The sequence below is a fragment of the Notolabrus celidotus genome, chromosome 5 (genome assembly GCF_009762535.1).
Source record: "Notolabrus celidotus isolate fNotCel1 chromosome 5, fNotCel1.pri, whole genome shotgun sequence".
Taxonomy (NCBI): Eukaryota; Metazoa; Chordata; class Actinopteri; order Labriformes; family Labridae; genus Notolabrus; species Notolabrus celidotus.
Window position 1 is genome coordinate 8,070,424 of NC_048276.1, and position 25,619 is coordinate 8,096,042.

The 25,619-nt window shown below is 41.0% G+C and overlaps 3 protein-coding genes across 5 annotated transcripts in view; 2 read left to right on the forward strand and 1 right to left on the reverse strand.

The window, feature by feature from the left end:
- dclk1a (doublecortin-like kinase 1a) overlaps positions 1-1,659 on the forward strand; it is a 66,275-nt gene extending 64,616 nt beyond the window's left edge. For both annotated transcript variants that reach the window (XM_034683833.1, XM_034683832.1), the window contains one exon: positions 616-1,659. In XM_034683833.1, coding sequence (XP_034539724.1) covers positions 616-673 — 58 coding nt within the window. In that variant the 3' untranslated portion in view covers positions 674-1,659. The remainder of the gene's footprint in view (positions 1-615) is intronic.
- A 4,694-nt stretch (positions 1,660-6,353) lies between these two features.
- On the forward strand, positions 6,354-11,332 carry rfxap (regulatory factor X-associated protein). 2 transcript variants are annotated; one of them, XM_034684033.1, is made up of 3 exons: positions 6,354-7,148; positions 7,266-7,376; positions 10,572-11,332. In XM_034684033.1, the coding sequence occupies exons 1-3, from the start codon at positions 6,675-6,677 to the stop codon at positions 10,674-10,676; spliced, it is 690 nt and encodes a 229-aa protein (XP_034539924.1). In that variant the 5' UTR covers positions 6,354-6,674; the 3' UTR covers positions 10,677-11,332. The 2 variants fall into 2 exon arrangements, with proteins under 2 accessions (XP_034539924.1, XP_034539925.1); XM_034684034.1 differs by having other exon boundaries at positions 6,359-7,103.
- Positions 11,333-11,399: 67 nt separating this feature from the next.
- On the reverse strand, positions 11,400-22,491 carry smad9 (SMAD family member 9). Its single transcript, XM_034684032.1, has 8 exons — positions 22,362-22,491; positions 20,206-20,728; positions 19,841-20,056; positions 19,352-19,609; positions 16,570-16,680; positions 15,891-16,112; positions 14,800-15,056; positions 11,400-12,036 (listed from the first exon to the last, which is right to left on the reverse strand). Exons 2-8 carry the CDS (start codon positions 20,399-20,401, stop codon positions 11,893-11,895), a joined length of 1,404 nt encoding a protein of 467 aa, XP_034539923.1. The 5' UTR covers positions 20,402-20,728; positions 22,362-22,491; the 3' UTR covers positions 11,400-11,892.
- Between the last annotated feature and the right edge of the window lie 3,128 nt (positions 22,492-25,619).

Consider the following 25,619-nt stretch of genomic DNA (forward strand, 5'->3'; position numbering starts at 1 on the left):
GTGCAAAACAACTAACTAACATTAGTATCCAGTCACAGCTTATGGAACTGTTAGCTAGGAAGGGGCTGAATGCTAAAGTTACTTTGGTAGTGTTACATGATACATTAGGAAAAATATAACTTTCTTGTAATGTTAGCTAAGAGGTGGCTGAATGCTGACATTAGCTGTTACAGCTAAGGTAGCCAGTGAGGTACTACAACTACTGTTTTAGTATTGAAATATGACTCAACTGCACCTCCAGGTGTAGGTTTATGATCAATTATTAAAAAATAATGACTCAAATATTTCACATTAGGATGACTGAAAAACTTAAACACAGCAATTCAACATTACGGCAGCATTTGAGCCTTTCCATCCTGAAGAAGAAGAAGATGGCTTCTGTGTAAATTATTAATTGGAACAGAAATGTCAAAGTAAAACAATGAACAGTGAATACCAATGTGCAGAATTATTATTATAAAAATGCAAATTCTGCTGTAAAGCCTTCCTCTCAATGTCCAATAAAGAAGTTTTAATAACTTGCTGATCATATAAGAGAGTCTCTTGGTCCTCCACGCTGAATGAAATCTGATCTCTACATCAGAGGATTTGACCATAATGTTCTTCTTCCTTCAGGCCACCCCTTTTGATAAGGAGGGGCAGATTCTCAGACGAGGACGCTACCCGGATGTGAAGCCACTGCCTCTGCAGATGATGCCAACAGTGACAACAGTCACAACAACATCAACAACAATCACACTCCGGGCGGAGCATCCTACTTGTCTCCCCAACCTGCCCCCTCTGACCCCTGACACTATCTCTGACCTTTCCCCAAACCCCAGCCTCCCATCTGACTCTGATGACATCTCCATCAGCTCTGCCAGTAACGCCTACTCCCCCACCTCGCCCTTCTAGAGAGGAGGTGGAAGGGAGGAAGAGGGGGAGGAGAAGGTGAGAGAAGGAGGGAAAGTCCTTATCCAGCTCCTCCCTCCATGTGAAGGAGGAGGAGGAAGAGGAGATATCAGATCACCCTACAGTCTCTAAAAAAAAATATCTGGATGGAAGGGGGAAAACTAAAAAAAAAAAAATACTTGAACTTAAAGCTCCCCTGAATCTGTCTTTCCAAGTCTGGTGGAGAGATCGACCAAAGGATGGGTGGAGGACAAAAAGGGGGTAGAGATTACGGGAGGAAGACTAAAGAGGCAGCAGAACCAAGAGGAAGATGGAGAAAGAAGAAATGATGTGAAAAACTTTTTATTTCTTTTAAACGTTCTCTCATCTGAGCACATGTTGCAGAGCTCAAGGAGCCAGAAAGGGGGGCATTATTGTTCCCCCCTTTCAGTAATGATCCGAGCTCAACATGGGAACTTCCTTAAGGTGGAGCAGCTCCACGAGGCAATATGAGAATATGGACCAATGTTCATGTTTTATTGAACCTTATTTACTCATTCTTTATTCACTACATTTTTTGATATGTATATCCCTTTTTCAAGAAGGACTTTTTTGTTGACTTGTCCTTACAGCTTGGGGGAAAAGAAAGAAAGGGAACATGTGTAGAAGTAGAGCTCATGTTTTGTAGTAGGTCGCAGTAGATTTGAGGAGAAATCTGTTTTTCTTACAAATATGTTTTAAAAAAATAGTGTTCATTGAAAAAAAAAGATAAATGTGAGATCAAAGTCAGCACTTGTGCTATAATTCTGTGCTCCACACAGTATTGGCGTTGCCTTCCTGTAATGTTGGATTGCAGTATTACAGTTTACATTTTACACAGACTGCTATTAAGATAATAATGGTGCATTCAATTCCTCCGTATTATTTTGTCAACTGCTTATTCATTCACATCTTCATAGAAAAAAAATACAGCAGCATCTCGGTGCATGTGTAGCAAACTCAACAATTGAATCATTCTCTCCTCATGGCACACATTTCAACATTCTCTCATTCAGTACTGATTTCATATTAATCTTGACATTTTTTGATACTCATTCCCACATTTTAAGCCTTGTTTACATTTTTCCAACACTAAAAGCATATTTCATGCATATATTCCAGCAGTGGAGAAAGGCATACATGTCACCATGTTTTTTTTGGTGGTAAACGTACACAATGAACAGATTATGAGGGCTGCCTTTTTGCACAAAGTACTGCAGTTGCAGTCAAACAGGTCTAAGACAAAGACGTCAGAGAACCAGCAGCACTCTTGGAAAGCAGTAAAGATTAAAAAGGGTGGAAGAATATTTATTTCAGCTCTGTACAACCTCATTCATGGCTTCATTTACTCAGATGAAAGCATGACAGACTTACAGTAGCCTATTCTTATTAAAAAAAAAAAACGTTTCGTGATGAAGTGTTGTTTATATGTTATGTAAATAACATAACTTTATTTATTTTGATAGTTCACAATACAGTATATTTCTTTACTAGTAAGTCTTTGAGAACAGTAGAAAAAAAAAACAACAGTCACATGTGAGTGAGTCAGGCGGCAAGGAAAATACAGTGAAGAAGAGATCATCAGGTTGAAATGAAATGACTCGGTTGCGTTGAAGTGGACGACTCTGACCTGAACTGGATGACTCTATAAAGACTGCAATCTTTGCTTCTTATTGGACACTGGGAATGATGTCACTTCTTTTGCAAAAGCAACCAGTAAAAGGATTTCCAGTAACTGATGTGAGACAAAGACCAGAAGTGACGCTCCAGGAGTGATTGCTATTTGTTTTTTTACAGATGATTTCCCTGCAGTCGTCTCAAGTGTCTGTATCTTTCTGTATCTATTCTCATCATCACAGACATTCAGTGATGTGCCGCCATGTTGACCTGATCAGTATGAATTTGTTGTGCTGTTGACATCCACTCTCGCTCCAGCACACGGGCACATGGGTTTTACCAAAGTGCTTTCACAGCTGCACCACAGTATTTCAATTTGTTGCAATATCAATACCTGTACCTCTGTTCTACAATGGTCTATCAATACTAATAGTAATAATTAAAATATGTTTCAAAAATACATTGTCATTTTGTGTGTTTTAAAGCACTTTTTGTGAAGTTAAGGCTCTCATGAGGAAGGCTTCTACAGGCTGACATTAATACTGATGCCTCTTTATGACCTCTTAAAGCAAATTGAGCAGGCGGTGACTAGATTTAATATTTATATTTTGGTATTATGAATGCCTGAAACCTCTGGTGCTGATGTGGACAAGGAAATTACCAGCATGCTGCAAAAACAGCCTGTTTGTTAACAGATTCCATGCAAGAGTTCCTAAACATGTGACACATCTTCTCACTAAAATGAAGCAGAATGATATGATTTGGGGCTGCACAGTGGTGCAGTGGGTAGCACCCTCCTGTGTGGAGTTTGCATGTTCTCCCCGTGCATGTGTGGGTTCTCTCTGTGTACTCCGGCTTCCTCCCACAGTCCAAAAACATGCTCACCACGTTAATTGGTCACTCTAAATTGCACGTAGGTGTGAGTGTGTGTGTGAATGGTTGTCTGTCTCTCCATGTTCGCCCTGTGATGGGTTGGCGACCTGTCCAGGGTGTACTCTGCCTTCCGCCTGAAGTCAGCTGGGATTGGCTCCAGCCCCCCGTGACCCCAAACGGGATAAGTGGTCAAGATAATCGATGGATGGATAATATGATTTGTTAAAAATGGCACTACTTACACGTATACAAGGGGCACCTAATCAACCCACACTAATAGTTCCACACCAGAGCTTTAAATCAGCATTATATTAAAATCTTCACTCCATAAAATCAACAGTTTTATACTGAGATGGAAAATTGCATTGGCTTTACCTCAGTTGCAACAAAGTCTTACAAGTATTGTCAGGTTATTGCAAGGAGGCGTTATAAATAGCCAAGAACAAACGCTAATGAATCCCCCCTATGTCCCATATTTCTTCCAGAGGACAGCTTCTAAGTTTAAAAAAAAAGGACACAAAGAACTCTTTTTCTCTATTATACAGTTTCCCTTTTATTCAGGGCAAGCACTGACTCTCAGAAGGATGTCTGTGCTTTCACTTTGATCACAGAAATATCCTAAGACCTGGACCAATTTTTTGTTGTTGCTATTCTAACCTGCAGGAACATCAGTTTTTAGGTCTGGCCAAGGTGATGTCTTCAGATTGTTTTCATTGTTCAACCAGTGGTCAAAAATCAGAGGAGCATGCATGTGTTATTCTTACCACTAGGGGGCCTTCTAACACAAGATGCTGTTGCATATGAGGAGGATGAAACTCATGCTGGCATACTAGGGAAACCTGCAGGGACAAAGTGGTTCACACCTGACCATGGCAGTCCTACATGTTGGAAGCGCAGTGATAGTTAAAAGCTTTGGTTGGTCTCTGTAGTTTACATCTCTGTCCAACAGTTCCAGCTTCAGTTATCCCACCCTGGTTATTTGTGAGGCCATCATTACATTTAAATACAACTGAAAAAAAGCCAAACAGACAACTAATGGGAAGATTGCACTAAGAATTACAGTGATAAACTTATTGTATTTACAGATGACTCAAAAAACCTTTAGACTGGTAGAACAGGAGCTGCAGTATTCATCCCAGAGCTACAGTTTGCAATAAAGAAGAGAACATCAGACCACCAGCTATTTTAATAGTCTTACAATGGGCTGATGAATAAAATCCAAGTAATATAGTTCAAGCATGTAGAAAAGATCTGCTTTTTGAAAGTTGCCATCTTATATACTCATTTTATAGTAGTGGGTCTGAGGGTTTGGCTTTTTTGGGTTCTTGCCCACGTTGGAGTTGAAAAGAATGAGGTTGTGGATCACAAACAGTAAGTATGGTGATTCCACTGAGTAAATGTGACAGAAAACCAATCATTAAAAGACAAATGGGGAAACTATGGTGAGAATATTTGGATACATAATACAGGCAGACATTTATATAACATAGAGAAACATGTGGGTGTACGGGGGAAGCTGGGCAGAAATCGAAAAGAAGATCCTTGCCAGACTGAGGATAGGACACAAAGGGTTAAATCAGTCTCTCAACAGAATTTGAATACATCTAAGTGGAAGATTCTGAGTCTCTTCATCATGTGCTGTTTGAATGTAGGGATAAAGAGGGAGCTCAAATCGATGCTACATAGAGCTAAGCTTCAATATTGTTAATCTACTCGGGGAGAGGTATCAGGGATTTCATAAGCATCTGACATAGTTCTTAAAGGATGCAGGGTTATTAATTTATTTACATCAGGGGTCAAACCCGGCCCGCCAGAGGTTCCAATCCGGCCCACGGGATGACTCTGCAAAGTGAAAAAAATACAGAGAAGACATTACCTGCAATTTTTTAATAAATATACCTGCTGTTTCAAATTTGTCCTACAATCAAACAGCTGACAGGGGGCACCTGAATAGCGCTCCTGGACTTTTTTTCTCAAAGTGAGGAAAAAGAATATTTGCAGTTTGCATAATCTGGTGGAAATTTGTGACTTTTTGGACCCCTGCATAGAACAGCATGTCCAGCAAGCAAACTGTTCATGCTGGAGCTGAGGAGTCCATAATAGTCAAGTTTACCTTCTTCGTTATTATAATCTATCTGTTCTTAACATAACTCTCTGTGTGTGACGTGACTGGGAACCCTGTGTGCTCGGTGTGTTCGCAGCAGTTTTCAGGGCTTAAAGAATATCATACCTAGCCACACTTTGAGACTCATTATGGCGAAAAATACAACAGCTGTTTCTCTAAAAAGATAGTTCATGTAATGTGAACATTTTCAGAATGTACTTTTTTTAACCCTAATTCCAACCCTAACCCTAACCCTAATTCCAGCCCTAACCCTAATTCCAATCATAACCCCAACCCTAACCCTAACCCTAACCCTATTTCCAACCCTAAACCTAACCCTAATTCCAACCCTAACCCTAACCCCAACCCTAACCCTAACCCTATCCCCAACCCTTACCCTAATCCTAACCCTAACCCTGACCCTAACCCTATTTCCAACCCTAACCCCAACCCTAACCCTAACCCTATCCCCAACCCTTACCCTAATCCTAACCCTAACTCTGACCCTAACCCTAATTCCAACCTTAACCCTAATCCTAACCCTAATTCCAACCCAAACCCTAAACCCTAAACCCAACACTAACCCTAATTAGGGTATTGGAATTTTTTGCATTAAAACAAAGGGAACAATTTGGAGTTTTTGTCATTTATAGATTATGTTATGATTTTACTGGTCTGGCACACTTCAGATCAAATTGGACTGTATGTGGCCCCTGAACTGAAATGAGTTTGACACCCCTGATTTACATATTTATTGTGATGTAGTTATAATTTTTACTTTTAACTTCTGTTTAAGTTTTAGTTCTCTGCCAATCTATGGCTCCATCCTCCAGGCCGATAGGTGGCGGTAATGCTCTTTCCAAACTGCCAATCAACTCAAGAAGAAGGATGCAACGAAGAAGAACCCTTGTTATCGATATGCCACAGGATCAGGGAGTCTAAACCCTTCAGTGTAACCTCAGTCTATTTTAAAACATAAATATATTTACACAGTATGTTCTGTTGATTATAAACCTCCCTTTTCATGAGGAACGCGGCGTGCACATGTCGAGGAATATCTGTTTTAGCTAGCCACGCCGGCTGACGTGAGCTGCCTGTAAAGGGATGTTTGTTAGCTAAGCAGCTAACCAGCTTGTTGTTGTTTTACTACATTTGTTTACTTTAATTAATCATGAGTGAAGATGACAATTCAGCATCAGCAAGTAAAGACAAAGACGCCACTCTCCTGCTCACTAAAGACGGGCAGAGGTACTACGTGAACAAGAGTGGGGTCGTGGACAGCAGAAATGTGACCACACCACACGAGCCGGACAACAACGCCTCCTCCTACGACCTGGATGATCCGGACGAGGAGAGCGACGTCCTGGACACCTCGGACCCCAGAGACAGCGCTGCGAGCCCGGAGGAGCTGAACGACGAGGACGCCTCAGAGGGAGACAACGCCCCCAAACAGTGCACCTATGAAGGATGCACGGAGACCACGACTCAGGTGGCGAAGCAGAGGAAACCGTGGATGTGCAAGAAACACCGCAATAAGATGTACAAAGACAAGTACAAGAAGAAGAAGAGCGATCAGGCTATGTCCAGTGGGAAACTTGATGTAAGACTAAGTGTCATTTCTACTTTCAAATCAGGAGACAGTAATGTAAGCCATTTAACTCCTCACACTACTTTCTATAGATAGATGAAATTCAGACATAAATGAACACTGAAACAAATAAATTCCACTGTTCATTTGTTGTATGTGGATTTTTTTCTTCAGGAGAACTCAGAGGAGCGTCCTGTGTCAGTGAACAAACAGCGTCTGGGTGCCATGGGGGACCGGCCAGCCAGACCATCTCTGATAGAGCAGGTCCTTAATCAGAAAAGACTGGTGAGTGACAAACAGGAAGATGACATACATATTCATCTGCACTTATGTGGAGTAATCATACAGATAACTCTAACCATAATTCTAACCCTAACTTCAACCCTAACCCTAACCCTAACCCCAACCCTAACCCTAATTCCAAACCTAACCCTAATTCCAGCCCTAACCCTAATTCCAACCTTAACCCTAATTCCAACCCTAACCCCAACCCTAACCCTAATTCCAACCCTAACCATAACCCTAATTCCAAACCTAACCCTAATTTCAACACTAACCCTAATTCCAACCCCATCCCTAATTTCCACCCTAACCTTAATTCCAATCCTAACCCTAATTCCAACCCTAACCCCTACCCTAACCCCAACCCTAACCCTAATTCCAACCCCAACCCTAACCCTAATTCCAACCCTAACCCTAACCCTAATTCCAAACCTAACCCCAACCCTAACCTTAATTCCAACCCTAACCCAAATTCCAAACCTAACCCTATCCCTAATTCCAACCCTAACCCTAATTCCAACCCTAACCCTAATTCCAACCCTGACCCTAACCCTAATTCCAACCCTAACCCTAATTCCAACCCTACCCCAAACCCTAATTCCAACCCTTACCCTAACCCTAATTCCAACCCTAAGCCTGATTCCAACCCTAACCCTAGCCCTAATTTCAACCCTAACCCTAATTCCAACCCTAACCCTAACCCTAATTCCAACCCTAACCCTAATTCCAACCCTAACCCTAATTCCAGCCCTAACCCTAATTCCACTCTTAATCCTAATTCAAACCCTAACCCTAATTCCCACCCTAACCCTAATTCCAACCCTAATTTCAACCCTAACCCTAATTCCAACCCTAATTCCAAGCCTACCCCAAACCCTAATTCCAATCCTAACCCTAACCCTAATTCCAACCCTAACCCTAATTCCAACCCTAACCCTAACCCTAATTCCAACCCTAACCCTAATTTCAACCCTAACACTAATTCCAACCCTAACCCTAACACTAATTCCAGCCCTAACCCTAATTCCACTCTTAATCCTAATTCAAACCCTAACCCTAATTCCCACCCAAACCCTAATTCCAACCCTAATTTCAACCCTAACCCTAATTCAAACCCTAACCCTAACCCTAATTCCTACCCTAACCCTAATTCCAACCCTAACCCTAATTCCAACCCTTACCCTAATTCCAACCCTAACCCTAACCCTAATTTCAACCCTAACCCTAATTCCAACCCTAACCCTAACCCTAATTCCAACCCTAACCCTAACCCTAATTTCAACCCTAACCCTAATTCTAACCCTAACCCTAATTCAAACCCTAACCCTAACCCTAATTCAAACCCTAACCCTAACCCTAACCCTAATTCCAACCCTAACCCTAATTCCAACCCTAACCCTAATTTCAACCCTAACCCTAATTCCAACCCTAACCCTAATTTCAACCCTAACCCTAATTCAAACCCTAACCCTAACCCTAATTCAAACCCTAACCCTAACCCTAATTCCAACCCTAACCCTAATTCCAACCCTAACCCTAACCCTAATTCCAACCCTGACCCTAACCCCAATTCCAACCCTAACCCTAATTCCAACCCTAACCCTAATTCCAACCCTAACCCTAATTCCAACCCTAATTCCAACCCTAATTCCAACCCTACCCCAAACCCTAACCCTAATTCAAACCCTAACCCTAATTCCAACCCTAACCCTAAATCCAACCCTAATCCTAATTCCAACCCTAACCCTAATTTCAACCCTAACCCTAATTTCAACCCTAACCCTAATTCCAACCCTACCCCTAATTCCAACCATAACCCTAACCCCAACCCTAATTCCAACCCTAACCCTAATTCCAACCCTAACCCTAACCCTAATTCCAACCCTAACCTTAATTCCAACCTTAACCCTAATTCCAACCCTAACCCTAATTTCAACCCTAACCCTAATTTCAACCCTAACCCTAATTCCAACCATAACCCTAACCTTAACCCTAAATCCAACCCAAACCCTAACCCTAACCCTAATTCCAACCCTAACCCTAACCCTAATTCCAACCCTAACCCTAATTCCAAACCTAACCCTAACCCTAATTCCAACCCTAACCCTAATTCCAAACCTAACCCTAACCCTAATTCCAACCCTAACCCTAATTCCAACCCTACCCCTAATTCCAACCCTAACCCTAATTCCAACCCTACCCCTAATTCCAACCCTAACCCTAACCCTAATTCCAACCCTACCCCTAATTTCAACCCTAACCCTAACCCTAATTCCAAACCTAACCCTAACCCTAATTCCAACCCTAACCCTAACCCTAACCCTACTTCCAACCCTAACCCTAACCCTTATTCCAACCCTAACCCTAATTTCAACCCTAACCCTAATTCCAACCCTACCCTTAATTCCAACCCTACCCCTAATTCCAACCCTAACCCTAATTCCAACCCTAACCCTAATTCCAACCTTAACCCTAATTCCAACCCTACCCTTAATTCCAACCCTACCCCTAATTCCAACCCTAACCCTAATTCCAACCCTACCCCAAATTCCAACCCTAACCCTAATTCCAACCCTACCCCTAATTCCAACCCTAACCCTAATTCCAACCCTAACCCTAATTCCAACCCTACCCCTAATTCCAACCCTAACCCTAACCCTAATTCCAAACCTAACCCTAACCCTAATTCCAACCCTAACCCTAACCCTACTTCCAACCCTAACCCTAACCCTAATTCCAACCCTAACCCTAATTTCAACCCTAACCCCAACCCTAATTCCAAACCTAACCCTAACCCTAATTCCAACCCTAACCCTAACCCTACTTCCAACCCTAACCCTAACCCTTATTCCAACCCTAACCCTAATTTCAACCCTAACCCTAACCCTAATTCCAACCCTAACCCTACTTCCAACCCTAACCCTAACCCTTAATTCCAACCCTACCCCTAATTCCAACCCTAACCCTAACCCTAATTCCAACCCTAACCCTAATTCCAACCCTAACCCTAATTACAACCCTAACCCTAATTACAAGCCTTACCCTAACAATGTTCATGTTATTTTCTCCAAGGCAGAGATTAAGTAGCTTTAATCAACTTTGGCAGAGGGTGTCACACTCTTATTAAGGCTAAAAATGCATAAGTATGAATTCATTTTGACTTTGAATTAACAAAATGTAAATGTGTGTGTCTTTCAGTCTCTGCTCAGGAGTCCTGAGGTGATCAGCTTCCTGCAGCAGCAGCAGCAGCTCCTAGCCGCACAGAGCCGCAACCAATCACAGCAGCAGTTTCCGGGCTGCTGACGCCGGCCAGTCAGTGTTACTTACACTGAAGAAGCATGAAACACTTTGTATACATAGATAACAATGTTACCAAGAAGAACTTCATAGTTGACATCTTAAAGGTGTGGTGAGTCTAGTGGACTGAAGTGAAGTGGAGTGAACCAAATCCCTCAACAGATGGGGAATTCTGAAGTAGAAGACTGACCATGATATCAAACTATGGCTAGTGCTGTTTTTTAAAAACATTTTTCATACAAGCCAACCTTTCTTTTACTATCATGAATTTACTGTAGTTGCTCATCTGAACCCTTTCTCTCTGTTGTTGTTTGTGTAAGCACTGCTTAGATCATACTTTCAAGCTTGTTCTCTCTGAACAAATCATTTCCCCTCTGTGCGCTCTGTTATGTTTTCTCTTTGAGTGTCTTATGTATGACAATCGTGCTGTGCATGGCTGTAGCCTCTCTTCAGTAGAGTGGGGTTTTTGGAGTTGAAACTGTTGCACAAACAGAAGATGTGACTAAAAAAGTAACAAATCAAGTTTGTTGAGATGGATTAAGATCATGTTTTTGTGTAGTGAAGTGGCAGGGAAAAGTAGTGTACTGTGTGTTGTGTGTTTATGAGTTGAAGTGTATATTCCCCCACTGTGAATGTGAGTAAAATCATGATGCTAACACTGACAATGTCTGATTGTTGTATATTTCAGCTTGATGCTTTGTTCTTTAATGTAAGGGGAAGAAAGAGTCGTTACGTAAAAACAACTTTAATCAAACAAATAAAAGCAACCAGTACAACAAGTCAGCACATGTAAATACAGTACATCTTATTAACATTTACAACACAGTAAAACAACCTTTGGGTACCTATGAAAATATCCCAGTACAACAAGTCAACACATGTAAATACAGTACATTCCATTGTGTTAACATTTACAGCACATAGTGAAACATTTTTTGGGTACCGCCGAAAATATCCCAATTTTTGACATTCTGGAGTGCAGATAACGTCCCAATTACAAGAACAGAGAGATGCTTTATCATCGCCTTACTGGACTAAGTAACGCCTGATCATTTCACTTATATGAGCTGAATAAAATTCAGTCTATCATGTTTTGAGTACATGACAAAGGGGATGGTACGTGATTTTCTTAATTTAGCTGAAGGGACCAAAAAAGGGACCATAGGACAGAAAACCTGGACGTAGCAGAACCTAAAATACACACTCAAATATTCAGTTCATGTTACGACACGGAAGAAATCGGGTTGTGTGGGGAGCCCATCTGTGTTAGCACCTTGTCTAGCCACTGCAGGGGCCCGTGCAGGTGCACTTCAATCCAGCAGGGGGTGCTAGTGACATCTTGACGGTGGTATTCAGCACCCCAGCCCTGAGGAGAAGACACAATGTAAGCATCAAAAATAACAAGTGGACATTTACCTTGGAAGATAACAAAGCGTGAGAAGCTCCACAATATTTTATTACTGTGTTACAGGTTCTACTTTACATGCCACTTCTTAACCTCTATCATTTGATACAACAGTAAATACCTTAAGATGCATGCTGACAGTAGTTGTAGTAGTGAAGTATGTTTTTCTAAGCATGAAATATGACTGAATTCATACACAGTCATAAAAAAATGGCAGGCATGACAGCCTCCAAAAAGTGAAGCAAAAGTAAAATGCACCCTCTCACCGACTGGCTGTAGTGTACTTAATTGGCAACTTCATGCTAACAGATGGGACATGGGTCCAACTTTGAATGTAGAATAAACCCCAATAAATCATTATACAAACATGGTTTCTGTTGTTACAGTCTGTTCTTATTGTAAGGATTTATTCCCCCATATTTATTTTTCAGGCGAGTCTTGTTTTTAGTTATTTGATGCAATAAAATGAATCTAACGCTATAATTGACAGCTCTGTTGACAAATGGTCTCCTGCAGTGCTCTGTGCTACAGAAAAGAGGAAGAACAAAAAGAGGAAATGTAATCAACACTGATAGCAGAGTCATACCACTTTCTAATGTGTGCTTCAAATCAAAACAAAAATCTGTTCTGCTGTAGACTTCACTGACCTGAGGGCTTTGTCGTTTTATCCACTAGTCTGTTTTGGTTTCTGAAGGAGGCATGACATCAGTACTGCAGCTCCACCAGCCAGATCCCTACTGTTCAGCCTCTGGTAGGGTTGCTAAATGTCCCTTATTAGCAGGGACATCCTATTTTTAGAGATCATCGATTTGAGGAGGACAACCCTTGTCCTATATATTGACGTTACTTCTCTGCAATCACTCAATGACGCTTCACTGATCCATCAAGGGACACCTGCCATCCAATCAGCCATACTTCATCAAGTTTAGAATACTTTGATGGTATTTTTGTAGCTTTGGCTATCGTTTCCATCAGCTGTGATAAAACTATACCTCAAGTTTATCTAGATCAACACCATAGACTGTATAAATGATGGACATAGTATCCGTGACGTCACCCATCTGTTCCTGAGAGCTGTTTTGAAGCCAATCGGCGGCAGCCATATTGGAAATGCAGAACTCAACAAGGCATAGTGTGACTTAAAGAGGCGGGGTTTGAGCCTCCTAGCCAACAGCTGTGTGTTCCCGTCCGGTAGTCAAGTAAGTCATGTCCTAATTTGGGCGAAAACTTGTAATCTTAATATCTTCTGTACCGTCGCCTTAGAAAAAAATTCACCCCCTGTACAGTGTGTGCTGATAGAGAGATTAGCTATGTAGAGCCAAGCCGTTTTTTGAACCAGGCTGTAAACATGTTAAATAATGCTGCAAAGATCGTCTTTTTTGAATTGTTGTCGATGTGGTTTCCGGTGTTTCTGCAGCCGGCTTCAAGTGGATTCTCGATGAATTGCAGTTTATAACTCTTCTGCATGGGCTTCATATTTTGAGACCGGAGGTTGCTGGCTTGATCAACACCTATGATAAATAGATCAATAAAGAGTTCTCCCTCACTCAAAAGTTTTGTTTAGCATCTTAAGGCTGATCTATCCTGTTCCTGATGTTTTTTGTTTCCATGTGCATCAGATATACCTACAGATACATCCAGCAATTGGAAGCAATGAAGATGCTGAACTAAGAGCATCTCAACAAAAACCTCCTGCACTTCATGCCTACAGAGGAGTGTACTACTAAAGAGAAGCACAAGATAGCCACAGTAGAAAAAGTCGCGAGCAAAAATGGTGCATTTTCTTTTTCTACAAAGGCTGCTTGAAGCTGTCAAGAGCAGGTAGAAACATCCATGGAAGAGTGAACTTGCTTAGGGTTCATTAGGGTGTTCATCAAAGTGGGGTCCAGAGACTGCTGGAGGTCGATAAGGAGGTTAGAAAGGTCTCAAGTTAAAGGTTGAATACTTTATTTCCACTATAATATTTTTATCTTTAAGTGACAGAATGACAGAATATGATACTTTTGGTCATTGTTTCATTCATTTTCTGTTATTAGAATATCTAGAATTATTCTGAGATGAAGGTCTGTGGTATGATTTGACAGTTAAGGGGTCCCTTTGGACAAAAAACCCAGAAGATTATTTTAAAGTATACTTTTTTGGCCTTTTTGCCTTAATTTTACAGGACAGCTGAAGAGAGACAGGAAACGTGGGGAGCAGAGAGTGGGGGGAAGACATGCAGGAAATGGTCGACCAGCCAGGAATCGAGCCGGCGACCCCTGCGTCGAGGATTGTGGTCTCTATACATGGGGCGCTTAAACCGCTAGGCCATCAGCGCCGCTATTATTGATATAACTTAGGTTTTGTATTGCTTTTACACTATATTCACACATCAGACCCACACTCTTGTGGCACTGAGCTTCAAACAAAATACTTAGTCCCTCATGAGGTACTGAAAAAGTCGTCTCCAAAAGACATTTTGTACACAGTCAATGGTCCCACAATATTTTCACTGCTCAATGTGTTTTTAGTTGCTGATGAAAGAAGAACAGATTTTTAAGACTATATGATCTCCACATGACTAACATGGCAGCTGAGAAAAATGTCAGCAATAGATACTAAGGGAAAACATACAAGCTTTGAATAACAGCCTGTGAAGTTACAACCTTTGGGTGTATATGTCAAGAAGACTGTGCTACATGTCATGTACCGTACATTTCTTGATTCACAAAAAAAGCTCCTTACCTTAACAAAGCTCATGCGGATGGTGCACATCTTGGTGAGCTCGTAGACGACCTCGAAGCCGTGGTTGACAGACTGTGCCAGGAGCTGAGCGAACAGCTGGTTGTTAAAGATTTTGAGGCTGCAGCCGCTGGGGATCTTACACACGGTGGTGGCGTGGAAGCCGTGCTGGAAGTTACAGTTTCGGCTCTGGACGAAGATACTGCTGTCGCTCAGACACTCTGCGTACACCTCGCCGCCGACATAGTACAGGTGTAAACCTGGGAGGAGTGGAGAGTTCGAGGGGTCAAAAATAGGGAAACAAACAACTTAAATGTTTTAAGTCACATTGTGCAAATTCTTATATACGCATCTGTACATTACTTGAGTATTTTTTTGACCATTTTTTACTTCTACCCTTTGAATTTTAGAGCAAATATCTGCTCCTTTTACTTCTTATACTTTCAAAGCACGTGTCACTTTAGCTTGATGCATGCACATGAACAGAATAAGCATTTCTTTTAATTTTACATCACACAAACAGATGTAAGATGAACAAACTGATGTGAATATCCTTTTTAGTTTTAGACATTTCAGAGCCTGAGATCACAACACGCTACAGGAAGACAGAAGGAGCTTATCCACCCATGAAAACACAAACTGCAACCTTGTAATCAAAACTAAATTCAATGGCTGCTTTGTGTGTGAAAACAAGCGTCTTCTCATAATCTGCCAGAGATAAAAACCACAGAAGCATCTTTGCTGAATGTCTGAATGGTTTCAGCTCTGTCTGGGAGTTTCGAACAAACTTTCTTTGACTCCTTGGTCAATGAAGGTGAGCTTCTTTTATTCAAAAACTGCAAGTCTAACTAACAAAGGCTGGCATTTTTAAATGTAGTATCATGAGAAAAAAAATGTGTGAGGTTTTTATCACACCAAGATCAGCTGTGTGAAGCCTGAAGTATTACATCGGCACACATTTGGCATCTTTTAAAAACAATTGAATGCTTTAGTGAATAAAACAACAGATTTATAACTTTCCCTCGTTGCATAAAAGCATTTCATTTAATCAAAAAATTATGCAAACAGTGTGTTTGAATAGCCATCCAACCTACCTTTGCCTATGTGCCTGCGTGTGTGTTCGATGGTGGAGTTGCGGTTCACGTTGGATAGCAGGCCGAGGCAGAAGCGGTTCTTGTTGTTCGACGGATCTGTGAAACCGTCCACCAAGACGCTGCGGGATGACGCGTGGAAAGTCTCACCCACTCGGTTGTTGAGCTCGTAGTAAGCTATGGAACACCAGTGCTCCGGTTCCTCGTAACATACCGGCCGTAAATCTAAACAGATATGCAGGAAAAGGATTCATTAAAAGCATGAAACTGAGTCTTATGGACCTTTAAAATCACCCAAATCTACTAAACTCCACATTTTACAGGTGTTGTAGTTAAGTGCCCCACCTTCCTAATTTCTTCTTCTTCTGTGGTACTTTGTATCAATTATTTTCTTTTGCAGGATTCACTTCTTTTTAACACTATCAGTTATGCATAATATGTTTCCTAAAATGTTCTAAGGTATGTTCGAACCTGTACATCACTTTAATTCAAGAAAATGGCACTTCTCCTATGCCTGTCTGAATGTCTCCAATGCTTTTAATGTTTTAAAGTAAAGCACACTGAGTTGCCCTCGTGTATGAAATGCGCTATACAAATAAAGCTGCCATGCCTTGCCTTGCCTAGACTTCCATTAAACTAGGTTAATATATATTTCATATCAGGAGGTCTGAACTGAAGTCACCTCTGTGCGGGGCAGAAAACGTGAGTTTGAGGTTTTCCGTTGTGTTGCTGGGCTTCACGTCCTCCTGTGGGCTCGTCTCCATCATGCTGTACGGAGGAGGGGGAGTATCAGCTGGAAAAAGAACATCAGATCAGATAATGGATAAAATAATCGGGTGATATGCATTTCATGTTGTTTCTGGTTTTCATTGGTGTGTGCTTCTCTGTAAACACGTGGATTAGTTTTACTTTTATATTTCTTCTACTTGTTAATGATCCGATGTATAGCACGAGTCTAAGACATATAGCCTATAACAAAGGCTATTGTATCATTTTGTATTGTATCAGCTTGCCAGAGCAAACACTTCATAATATTCAAGTGAGAATGTTATGACAAATTATCTTAAGGGGACAATGAAGCTCATCCTATCAATTTGAAACAAACCGTATCGTAATGTATTGTATTGTATCGTGTCGTGTTGTATTGTATCATATTTTATCGTACTGTGTCTTATCCATAGACTGTAAAAAATATGGACGTAGGATCCGTGACGTCACCCATCTGTTTCTGAAGAGCTGTTTTGAGACTAATCGGCTGCGGCAGCCATATTGCTTCTGTCGAGCCAGTGTGACGTAAAGAGGCGGGCTTTGAGCCTCCTAGCCAACAGCTGCAGTGTTCCTGCAGGCAGCTGTGCCTCTCATTGGAAGACTAGTAATCTCAATATCTTCTAAATTACCGAATTAGAAAAAAATTCACCCCCCTCACAGTGAGAGGACATCGAGAAATTAGCTATTCAGACTACACTCATCTTTTGTACCAGGCTGTAAACATGTTTATTAATGCTGCAAAGATCGTCTTTTCCCCATTCATGTGTATGTGACTTCCGGTACTTCCGGAGCCAGCCTCAAGCGGATCCTCGATGAACTGCAGCTTCTAACACTTCCGCATTGGACTCATATTTTTAGACCGGAGGTTGCCGCTTGGTCTTATCTCATCGTATCCTATTTAATTGTATCGTAATTGTATCCTATCATGTCGTGTCGTATTTTATCTTATCGTATTTTATCGTATCATATTTTATGGTATTGTGTCGTATCTCATCGTATCCTATTTTATAGAATCATAAAGTATTTTATGTATCGTATCATATTGTATTTTTATCTTATCTTATTTTACCGTATCATAGTTTATGGAATTGTGTCGTATCTCATCGTATCCTATTTTGTAGAATCATATTGTATTTTTGTGGTGAAGAGGGAGCTGAGCCGGAAGGTAAAGCTTTCGATTTACCAGTCGGTCTACGTTCCAACCCTCACCTATGGTCATGAGCTGTGGGTCATGACCGAAAGGATAAGATCGGGGATACAAGCGGCTGAAATGAGTTTCCTGCGAAGGGTGTCTGGGCTCGGCCTTAGAGATAGGGTCAGGAGCTCGGACATCCGGAGGGAGCTCGGAGTAGAGCCGCTGCTCCTCCGCGTCGAAAGGAGTCAGCTGAGGTGGTTCGGGCATCTGATAAGGATGCCTCCCGGACGCCTCCCTTTAGAGGTGTTCCGGGCACGTCCAACTGGGAGAAGGCCCCGGGGTAGACCCAGAACGCGGTGAAGGGATTATATCTCCCGCCTGGTCTGGGAACGCCTCGGGATTCCCCAGGAGGAGCTGGAAAGTGTCGCCGGGGAGAGGGACGTCTGGGTCAATTTGCTTGGACTGCTACCCCCGCGACCCGACCCCGGATAAGCGGAAGAAAATGGATGGATGGATGGATATTGTATTTTTTCGTATCGTATTTTATTTTATAGAATTTTTATCTTATTGTATTTTATCATATCATATTGTATCATATTGTATCGTATTGTGTCGTATTGTCTCATGTCATCATATCGTATTTAATTGTATCGTATCATGTCGTGTCATATTTCATCTTATCGTATTTTATGGTATCCTGTTGTGTCTCATTGTATCCTATTTTATAGAATAATACAGTATTTAATTGTATCGTATTGTATCATATTTTATCGTATAGAATTTGTATCTTATTGTATTTTATCGTATCATATTTTATCGTATTGTGTCGTATTGTCTCATCTCATCGTATTTAATTGTATCATATCATGTCTTGTCATATTTTATCGTATTTTATAGTATCCTGTCGTATCTCATCGTATCCTATTTTATAGAATCATAAAGTATTTTATGTATCGTATCATATTATATTTTTATCTTATCTTATTTTATCATATTGTATCGTAATGTATTTTATCTTATTCTATCGCATGGTATATTATCATATCTTATCTTATCTTCTCTTATCTTATTGTATCTTATCTTAGTGTATCGTGTTGCATCGCCTTGCATCAAAGATTATTGATGTAATCACCTTGGCAGAGCAAATGCAACAGATTTGATTATTCAAGCAAGAATTGTATGAAACAAATTTCTGAAAGGACAGTAGAGTAAATCACATCATTTTGAAATGTATCGTATGGATTTGATACACTTAGGCAGAGCAAAAGCACAAAATTAGTTTGCTCAAGTAAAAAAGTACCGGGACAGAAAATACAATCTGATCATATCAGCTGGAGGCCATGTTATAAATCTAGCAGGAAACAGTTTAAACATTAAAGCTGTTCCAGAAGTGCCTCATCATATGCACTGTTTTTGTCTTAGTGTTTCTGGACAGTTCACTAAAACCTGAATATGACACGATGCTCTCCTTTCTGTGACGACCATAAGATTTTTTGTATTTCCCCTCACAGCATACTCCAACAATAACAGAAGTCTCAGCCGGCTTTACTTTGATCCTTACCTGTGATGTGATAAGGACTACCGGGCTCAGCAGAGCTGTTGGGGGAGTTGGGGTAACTCTGCGAGGTTGGAGACTGAGCAAGGGAGGAGGAAGGGGAGGAGGTGAAGGAAGCACAGGGCAGCTGAGGGAAGGAGTCCGGGTAGGTGGCGTTCTGGGGCATGAGGGGCTCGCTGTGCAGGGAGGCATTTCTGAACTTGGCCAGTAGACTGTGTTGAGGGTTGAACTCACTGTGACGGGGGACCAGAACAGGTGGCAGGACTGAGAGTGGAGGAGAAAAAGAGCAGATAAAAGGTGGACAAAGAGAGAGGGGCAGAGCCAAATGCTGTTATAAAAGATCACATTACACACAATCCTTTTGGATCAGGAACACTGTATCAGATCAGATGTCCTGCAGCAGTGCACAAAAGCTTCACTTTATAATATTAAACTCCAAAGATAACCTCATTTTTTACAGCTAATTCAGAAGATGTTCCCTGATTACATTTGTACCTGGAGTCTCCACGCGCCTGTAGTGGTACGGGTTCACACAGATGTCTTTCTGCTTGGAGCCGAAGGCGAACTCGCAGCACTCCAGAGCCTTCAGCTCGTGGTGAGACTGCAGGTCAGGCCAGCGCCACACCCTGCAGTAGATGACGTGAGGCAGACCCTTTCTGTGCGACACTTGCAGCCTGCCATCCAGCGAGCGGGGAATCGTCACGCACTTACCTGACGGGGAATAATCAAACAGACAGTCCTTAATACAGATCATTGACAAGGACTGAGATCCACCAAAAAGACCTCTCACTGTAGTCCTGCCACCACTCGAATGGAACTGGACTGTGCTAGCACTTAACCTTTGACACCATCATACTCACTAGGTTGTCCAGGGCAGCTGAGGGCCCTCTCCAGCTCCTCCATCGCCCCTTTCTTCTTCTTTAATTTCTTCACCAGAGAGTCCACCGCCTTTTCTGCCCACTTCTCCTCCTCGTCCCCTTGTTTCCAGCCCAGCAGGCGCTTCACGGCCGGGCTGGTGAAGGAGAAGAGGGACGTAATGGATGCAGACGAGTTCATTATGAGACGGATGAATGGGTGGCGGGTTGAGCTGATGGATGCTGCTGTTAAAAGGGATAAAAGTTCCCTGGAGGGCCGGAGCGTGGAGGCCAATAATGAGCGGCCAGGGCAGAGGTAGAGGATAAAAGACGCAGCGGGACAAGTCAGTGTAAACTGTTTGTGTTTTTGTATTCCTCTGGTACTTCTGAGTAGCGCTGGTGGGGTAGAACTTTAAATCTATCCTCTCTGTGTTTGGCACAGGCGGGAAACAGCAGCTCCGGATTCAAAGCCTCCTGCTGGGAAGGTTATTCCTCGCACAGTCAGATATCCAGGTCAAGTTTCAATCATCTGGCAGGAGAAGTGAGAGATAGCATTAGCTGCTAATTTAGCTGGATCAGGAGAGGGAAAGATTTCAGAGTTTGGGTACAAATGAGATTTCAAGGATTTCATTTTAAAGGGAATCTGGTCAGAGTCAAGCTGGGTGAGAAGGGGTAATAAGATGATGTGGAGTGAAACAAAACCAACTCATATTGAACAATCTGGGCATCAGAAGTGGGTTTTCCACCATAACAAAGTCAGAGGGATACTGATACTTTCATCTACAAGGTTATTCTTTTTCTGTGGTGAAAATAAAAACCAGTATCACAAGTGTCTCAGAAAGAGCAGAGCAAGATGGCCAAAGCTCATTTCTAGATTCACCAACAATGAGGAATGTCCTCCCTGGCCTCTGTTTCTATGATCATGCCACTGACGCCCAGGAGCCATACTGTCTGGCCAGAACACATCACAGGACAGGAGGGGGAGAGGGAGGGAAGGAGGGAGGGAGGGAGGCAGACAGAGGGAGAGAGCTCTGCCGTTTTCTGCGGTTTTCTTATTCTGCTATTCTTAAAACAAGGTGCTATAAAAAGAATATGTAAAATGACTACATCACAAGAGTCCTGGTCATAATTAGGGGATGTTTTATAAATAGCAATCCAACCAGAAGAGTGTGTAGGTTAAATTAGTCAGATTTTACTCAGTAAAGTAAGTCAGACATTAAAGTTTTTAGTGATGTACCTTTCTTTAACTCAAGTGGAAGAAAGCAACATGATGCAAAACAAAGGAGAATCATATTTGGTCTGTTATTTGTAGAAAAAGTGCCAAAGTATGTGGTTTTATCCTTTAATTCTGCAGTAAATAAATCAACTTGATTTTTTTTTTTTTAACTTTTGGGCAAGTCAGATGTCCAAACACCACACACAGGTCAAAAGTAGTGTGACTCAGCATGCCTGCATTATGTCCCAAGCGAGCGAGCTCAGTTTCCCCGCACACAAGCAGACAGCTGGGGTTTACAATGACAGCAAAAGCGCACGAGCTCAATGCGGCATCAGTCCACCGCTGCTGCTTTATTATGGTGGCTGGCGTCACTCAGTCTGCAGGCTCAGATAGGCTAATTACCTAATGCTTTATCACCAGGACACCCCTGCCCAAAAAAGTAAACACGCCAGCTTCCTTCTACTACTACAACAACGACTCATTGAGAAGACAGAGCGAAACCCCGGCTGTGTGCTCTCTAACCTGTAAACACAAACTACGGAAGCAGTGTTTAACAAAAGTTTGGAATTTAAATTATTTGTAGAAATATTTCAGGATGTTTTAAAGTAAGCTTGAGTGAAAAAAGTCTAATAAAAACATTTAATAAAGCTATTTTACTTTTTTTTAACTGATTATTCTAAACTCATAGAATATTGATTTATAAAGCTGTTCTCTACAAGGTGGTTATATCATTATAGTAATATAAAACCAGACTTTACAATATTTTATAATAATATGACATTTACTAGGAATAAAAAAGTTGCAAAGAAGCACATTTTGTTTAAAGTTGCCATAATGTAACAAAAACATCCTGTAATATTCAATAAATCAACAATTCCACAAAAGCACGAGACACAATAAAAGCTCATAAGAAATTTCTGGAAGTAAACAAAGCTCATTTTCTCACCTCTCTTTCCATAACAAGTGCATCGCAGACAGTCTCGTGCGTGTCGCTGCCTCGCTGTCTGTGGAGATTGAAGCACTCTGGAGCAGCGAAGGTGTGTTTCTGCATGCGTGTGAGTTGTGTCTGCGAGTGTGTGTTGGCGCTGAAGTGTCAAGTCAGAGTCAACAGAGAATGCATCTAGTGGTGAGCTTCAAAATAAATGCATGAAGGACAAAATATTACATTTAAAATTCTGCAAAAAGGAATTCAATTTCACTTTTGTGATGATCACATACATGTGCAATACTTTGTTTCTGGTGCAATACCTCATAATCATGTGCAATATTGTAATTTATAAATATACATGTAAATATACAATGCAACAATTCTCCAAGCAGAATTCAATATTTCTATTTATTTTATTATTTAACTACTATTTTTTAAATGTAAAAACTACCTCTGCTACTCACCACTGCACTTTTATCATATTATTTTAGCCTGTATATATTAGTCATGCCTATTTGTTGTTCTTTTGTATTTATAGCTGATATTACTGTTATTACATTTTTATTTTTATTTGTATATCTTTTTCTTATGCCTTGTACAAAGAGAGCACAGCTTACCAAGTCAAATTCCTTGTGTGTTCAAGCATACCTGGCCAATAAAGCTGATTCTGATTCTGATTCTGATAACATATTTTATTATTATATTTATCTAACTAAATGTGCACTCTGGCTTAGGGTAGGTTAAAAGTACTTATTTACCTTTCTTTGTACAGATAGTATTTTTATTTTTTATTTAGAAATTTGGATTTGTGTTTAGGTTTATCTATTTTTTTACCCTTACTGTCTTGTTGTATCCTTATTGTCTTGTTGTTAAGTACCAGTGTTCCATTCACCACGTCAAATTCCTTGTGTGTGCGAGCTTACTTGGGCAATAAAGCTTTCTTGAATCTTGAATCTTGAATCTTGAATGTGGCAAAGACACATGGGACAATCCCTACAGGCTATTTATGAGCAGTCTGTTCTTGGGTAGGCTCAGAGATTACTTGTAGATCCATTGCACAAACTTTACTCTGAGTATGAACTTTTACAATCTGGAAGAAGGTACAGAGTCCCCAAGTGTGAATTGAATTGTTTTAAAAATTCCTTTCTGCCAATCTCTTTTAGAATTTTAAATAGTAAATAGCCTGTTATGGTTGGGACAGTGTTCTGGTGCTCTCTCTCTCTTTAAGAGTATGGTGTGTGTTGTATGAATGTGTACTATTTATTGTATTTTTTCTGTTTTATTTATGTGTTCTTGTGTCATTGTGGTGATTTTTTTTAAAGAGCAGGTAACGTGCAGCACTGATGTCAAAGACAGATTTCCCTACGGGGACAATAAAGGACATCGTATCGTACAATCACTTGATAACTTTGCAATGAAATCAGAAATTCATTGTTGTTGTAGTCTACTTTATATTATATACTGTGTTTGTTATCGGCATAATGGGTGGGTATTGTTGTTAAAAGTTAATAGATTACATTTTATTTTGATTTAATTGGCCCTACATGCAAAAATCTCCTAGCCTACATTTTTGTTTTGCTTTTTAAAGTAATTAGGCCTTCTTTGTAAGAGCTCAATCCAATACACTTTAATGATGAGGATTCCTGCATCCCATTGCAGTATTTCTCAATCGCTAAAACACTAAACCCTGTTGTCTGAACCAAATTCTTAGCTGCCTGAACCCAGGTATTGAATCAGTCACTCTTTTGGCAAAACCATAAGCACTTTTCACCTGTTAGACACAACTTGCAAACACATTCTCACTAACTAAAGCACATGTTGCACTGTGATGCACTTGTGTTGCATAAAGGTAAGCACAGGTAGCAAAAGTTAAACATGTTTGAAGCACAGGTGTCACAGCTTAAACACAACCACTCAAAACTGATCACACTTGTGGCTAATGACGTGAGGAAACCAATATAAGCCTGGATCTGACACGCCAGGGTTTTTTCCCCCGTTGCCTGGCCATGGAGAATGTGGCCTGTGATGTGGATGAAGTCCTGTGGCCTGACCCAGCACATAGACATGATGCTGTGGCTGAATGATTGTAGATACTGTGAGCACTTCAGTTTGATTATGTGGATTACACTGTAATGTGCTTCTTGTTTATATTTGTGTTTACTTTATTTTTACTGCATGCAGGTGCAAAATTCAAAGAAGATTTTTTGTTGTTGTTGCAATATTTATTTCGCCTACAGTGAACAATAAACATTATTTCTACAGCTTCATGTCATGAGCATTGTGTTTTCTATGTTTCTATGTAGTGTGTAATGACTGCTCAGTATTGTTTTTAATTTGGATTGACTTGGGGTATGATCTGACAACATTGTTTGGTTTTGCAGGAAGAGTCAGAGGTTTGGTGAATGTAGTTTGAAAATTAGGTTTTGTGCTTATAGTGTTGAGAAAGGCGTGGTGGATGTCAAGAAATGTTTTGTAGCAATTGAGAAATACTGTGAACTATTTTAATTGAACCGCTTTTATTGTGAAGGCCCGGTTATGATTCCATCCGGTCCAGTCTCAGCAGAGTTCAGCTGACTTCACGCAGGTCTGAAGTGCCCCGGAGCCTCCGCTCCTCCAGCCGAGCGCCACACAGCCTCGGCGGCGTCAGCCTGGCTGGAACCGCAGCGCCTGCATGTGAGATCCCTCCGCCTCCCTCTCCTGGAACTTCAGCAGGATTTCAGGGATTTCACAGTCAGGCCCCGCAGATGCAGGCATGCGTGTGTGCGTGTGCGTGTGGGCGCGTCGGTCCCACCTGGGCCATGTCTGATCAGCCAATCAGACACGAAGAAGTGGATCTATCTGACGACGGCTAAGAGGGAAACATTCACACCTGTTCGTTTATTCCCCTCATGAATGGACAGATATTCCTACATGACAAATATTGTACATTCCTATTATGCTCTTAAAACATATACTGCATCAACCTGAAAGTTAGAAGTCTGACAGGTTATCCCTCCGCATGGTATTATCTGATTTATCTGAATCGCACTGTTCTTCATACTGTGTATGTTTGTTAAAATAACCTGATGCAATTTTTATCATGCAATAACTTTCCTTATCTATTTATCAGATAGAAGTGTACATAGTGTGTATATATCTGTAATAGTTGCCATATTTTATTTTATTTTTACTTTTATTTTGTTTTATTATACTTTATTTTATTATATTCTATTCTAATTTACCTTTGTCAGTGTAATTGTTATTGTTATTATATTTTTTAACTATGATAGTACATTG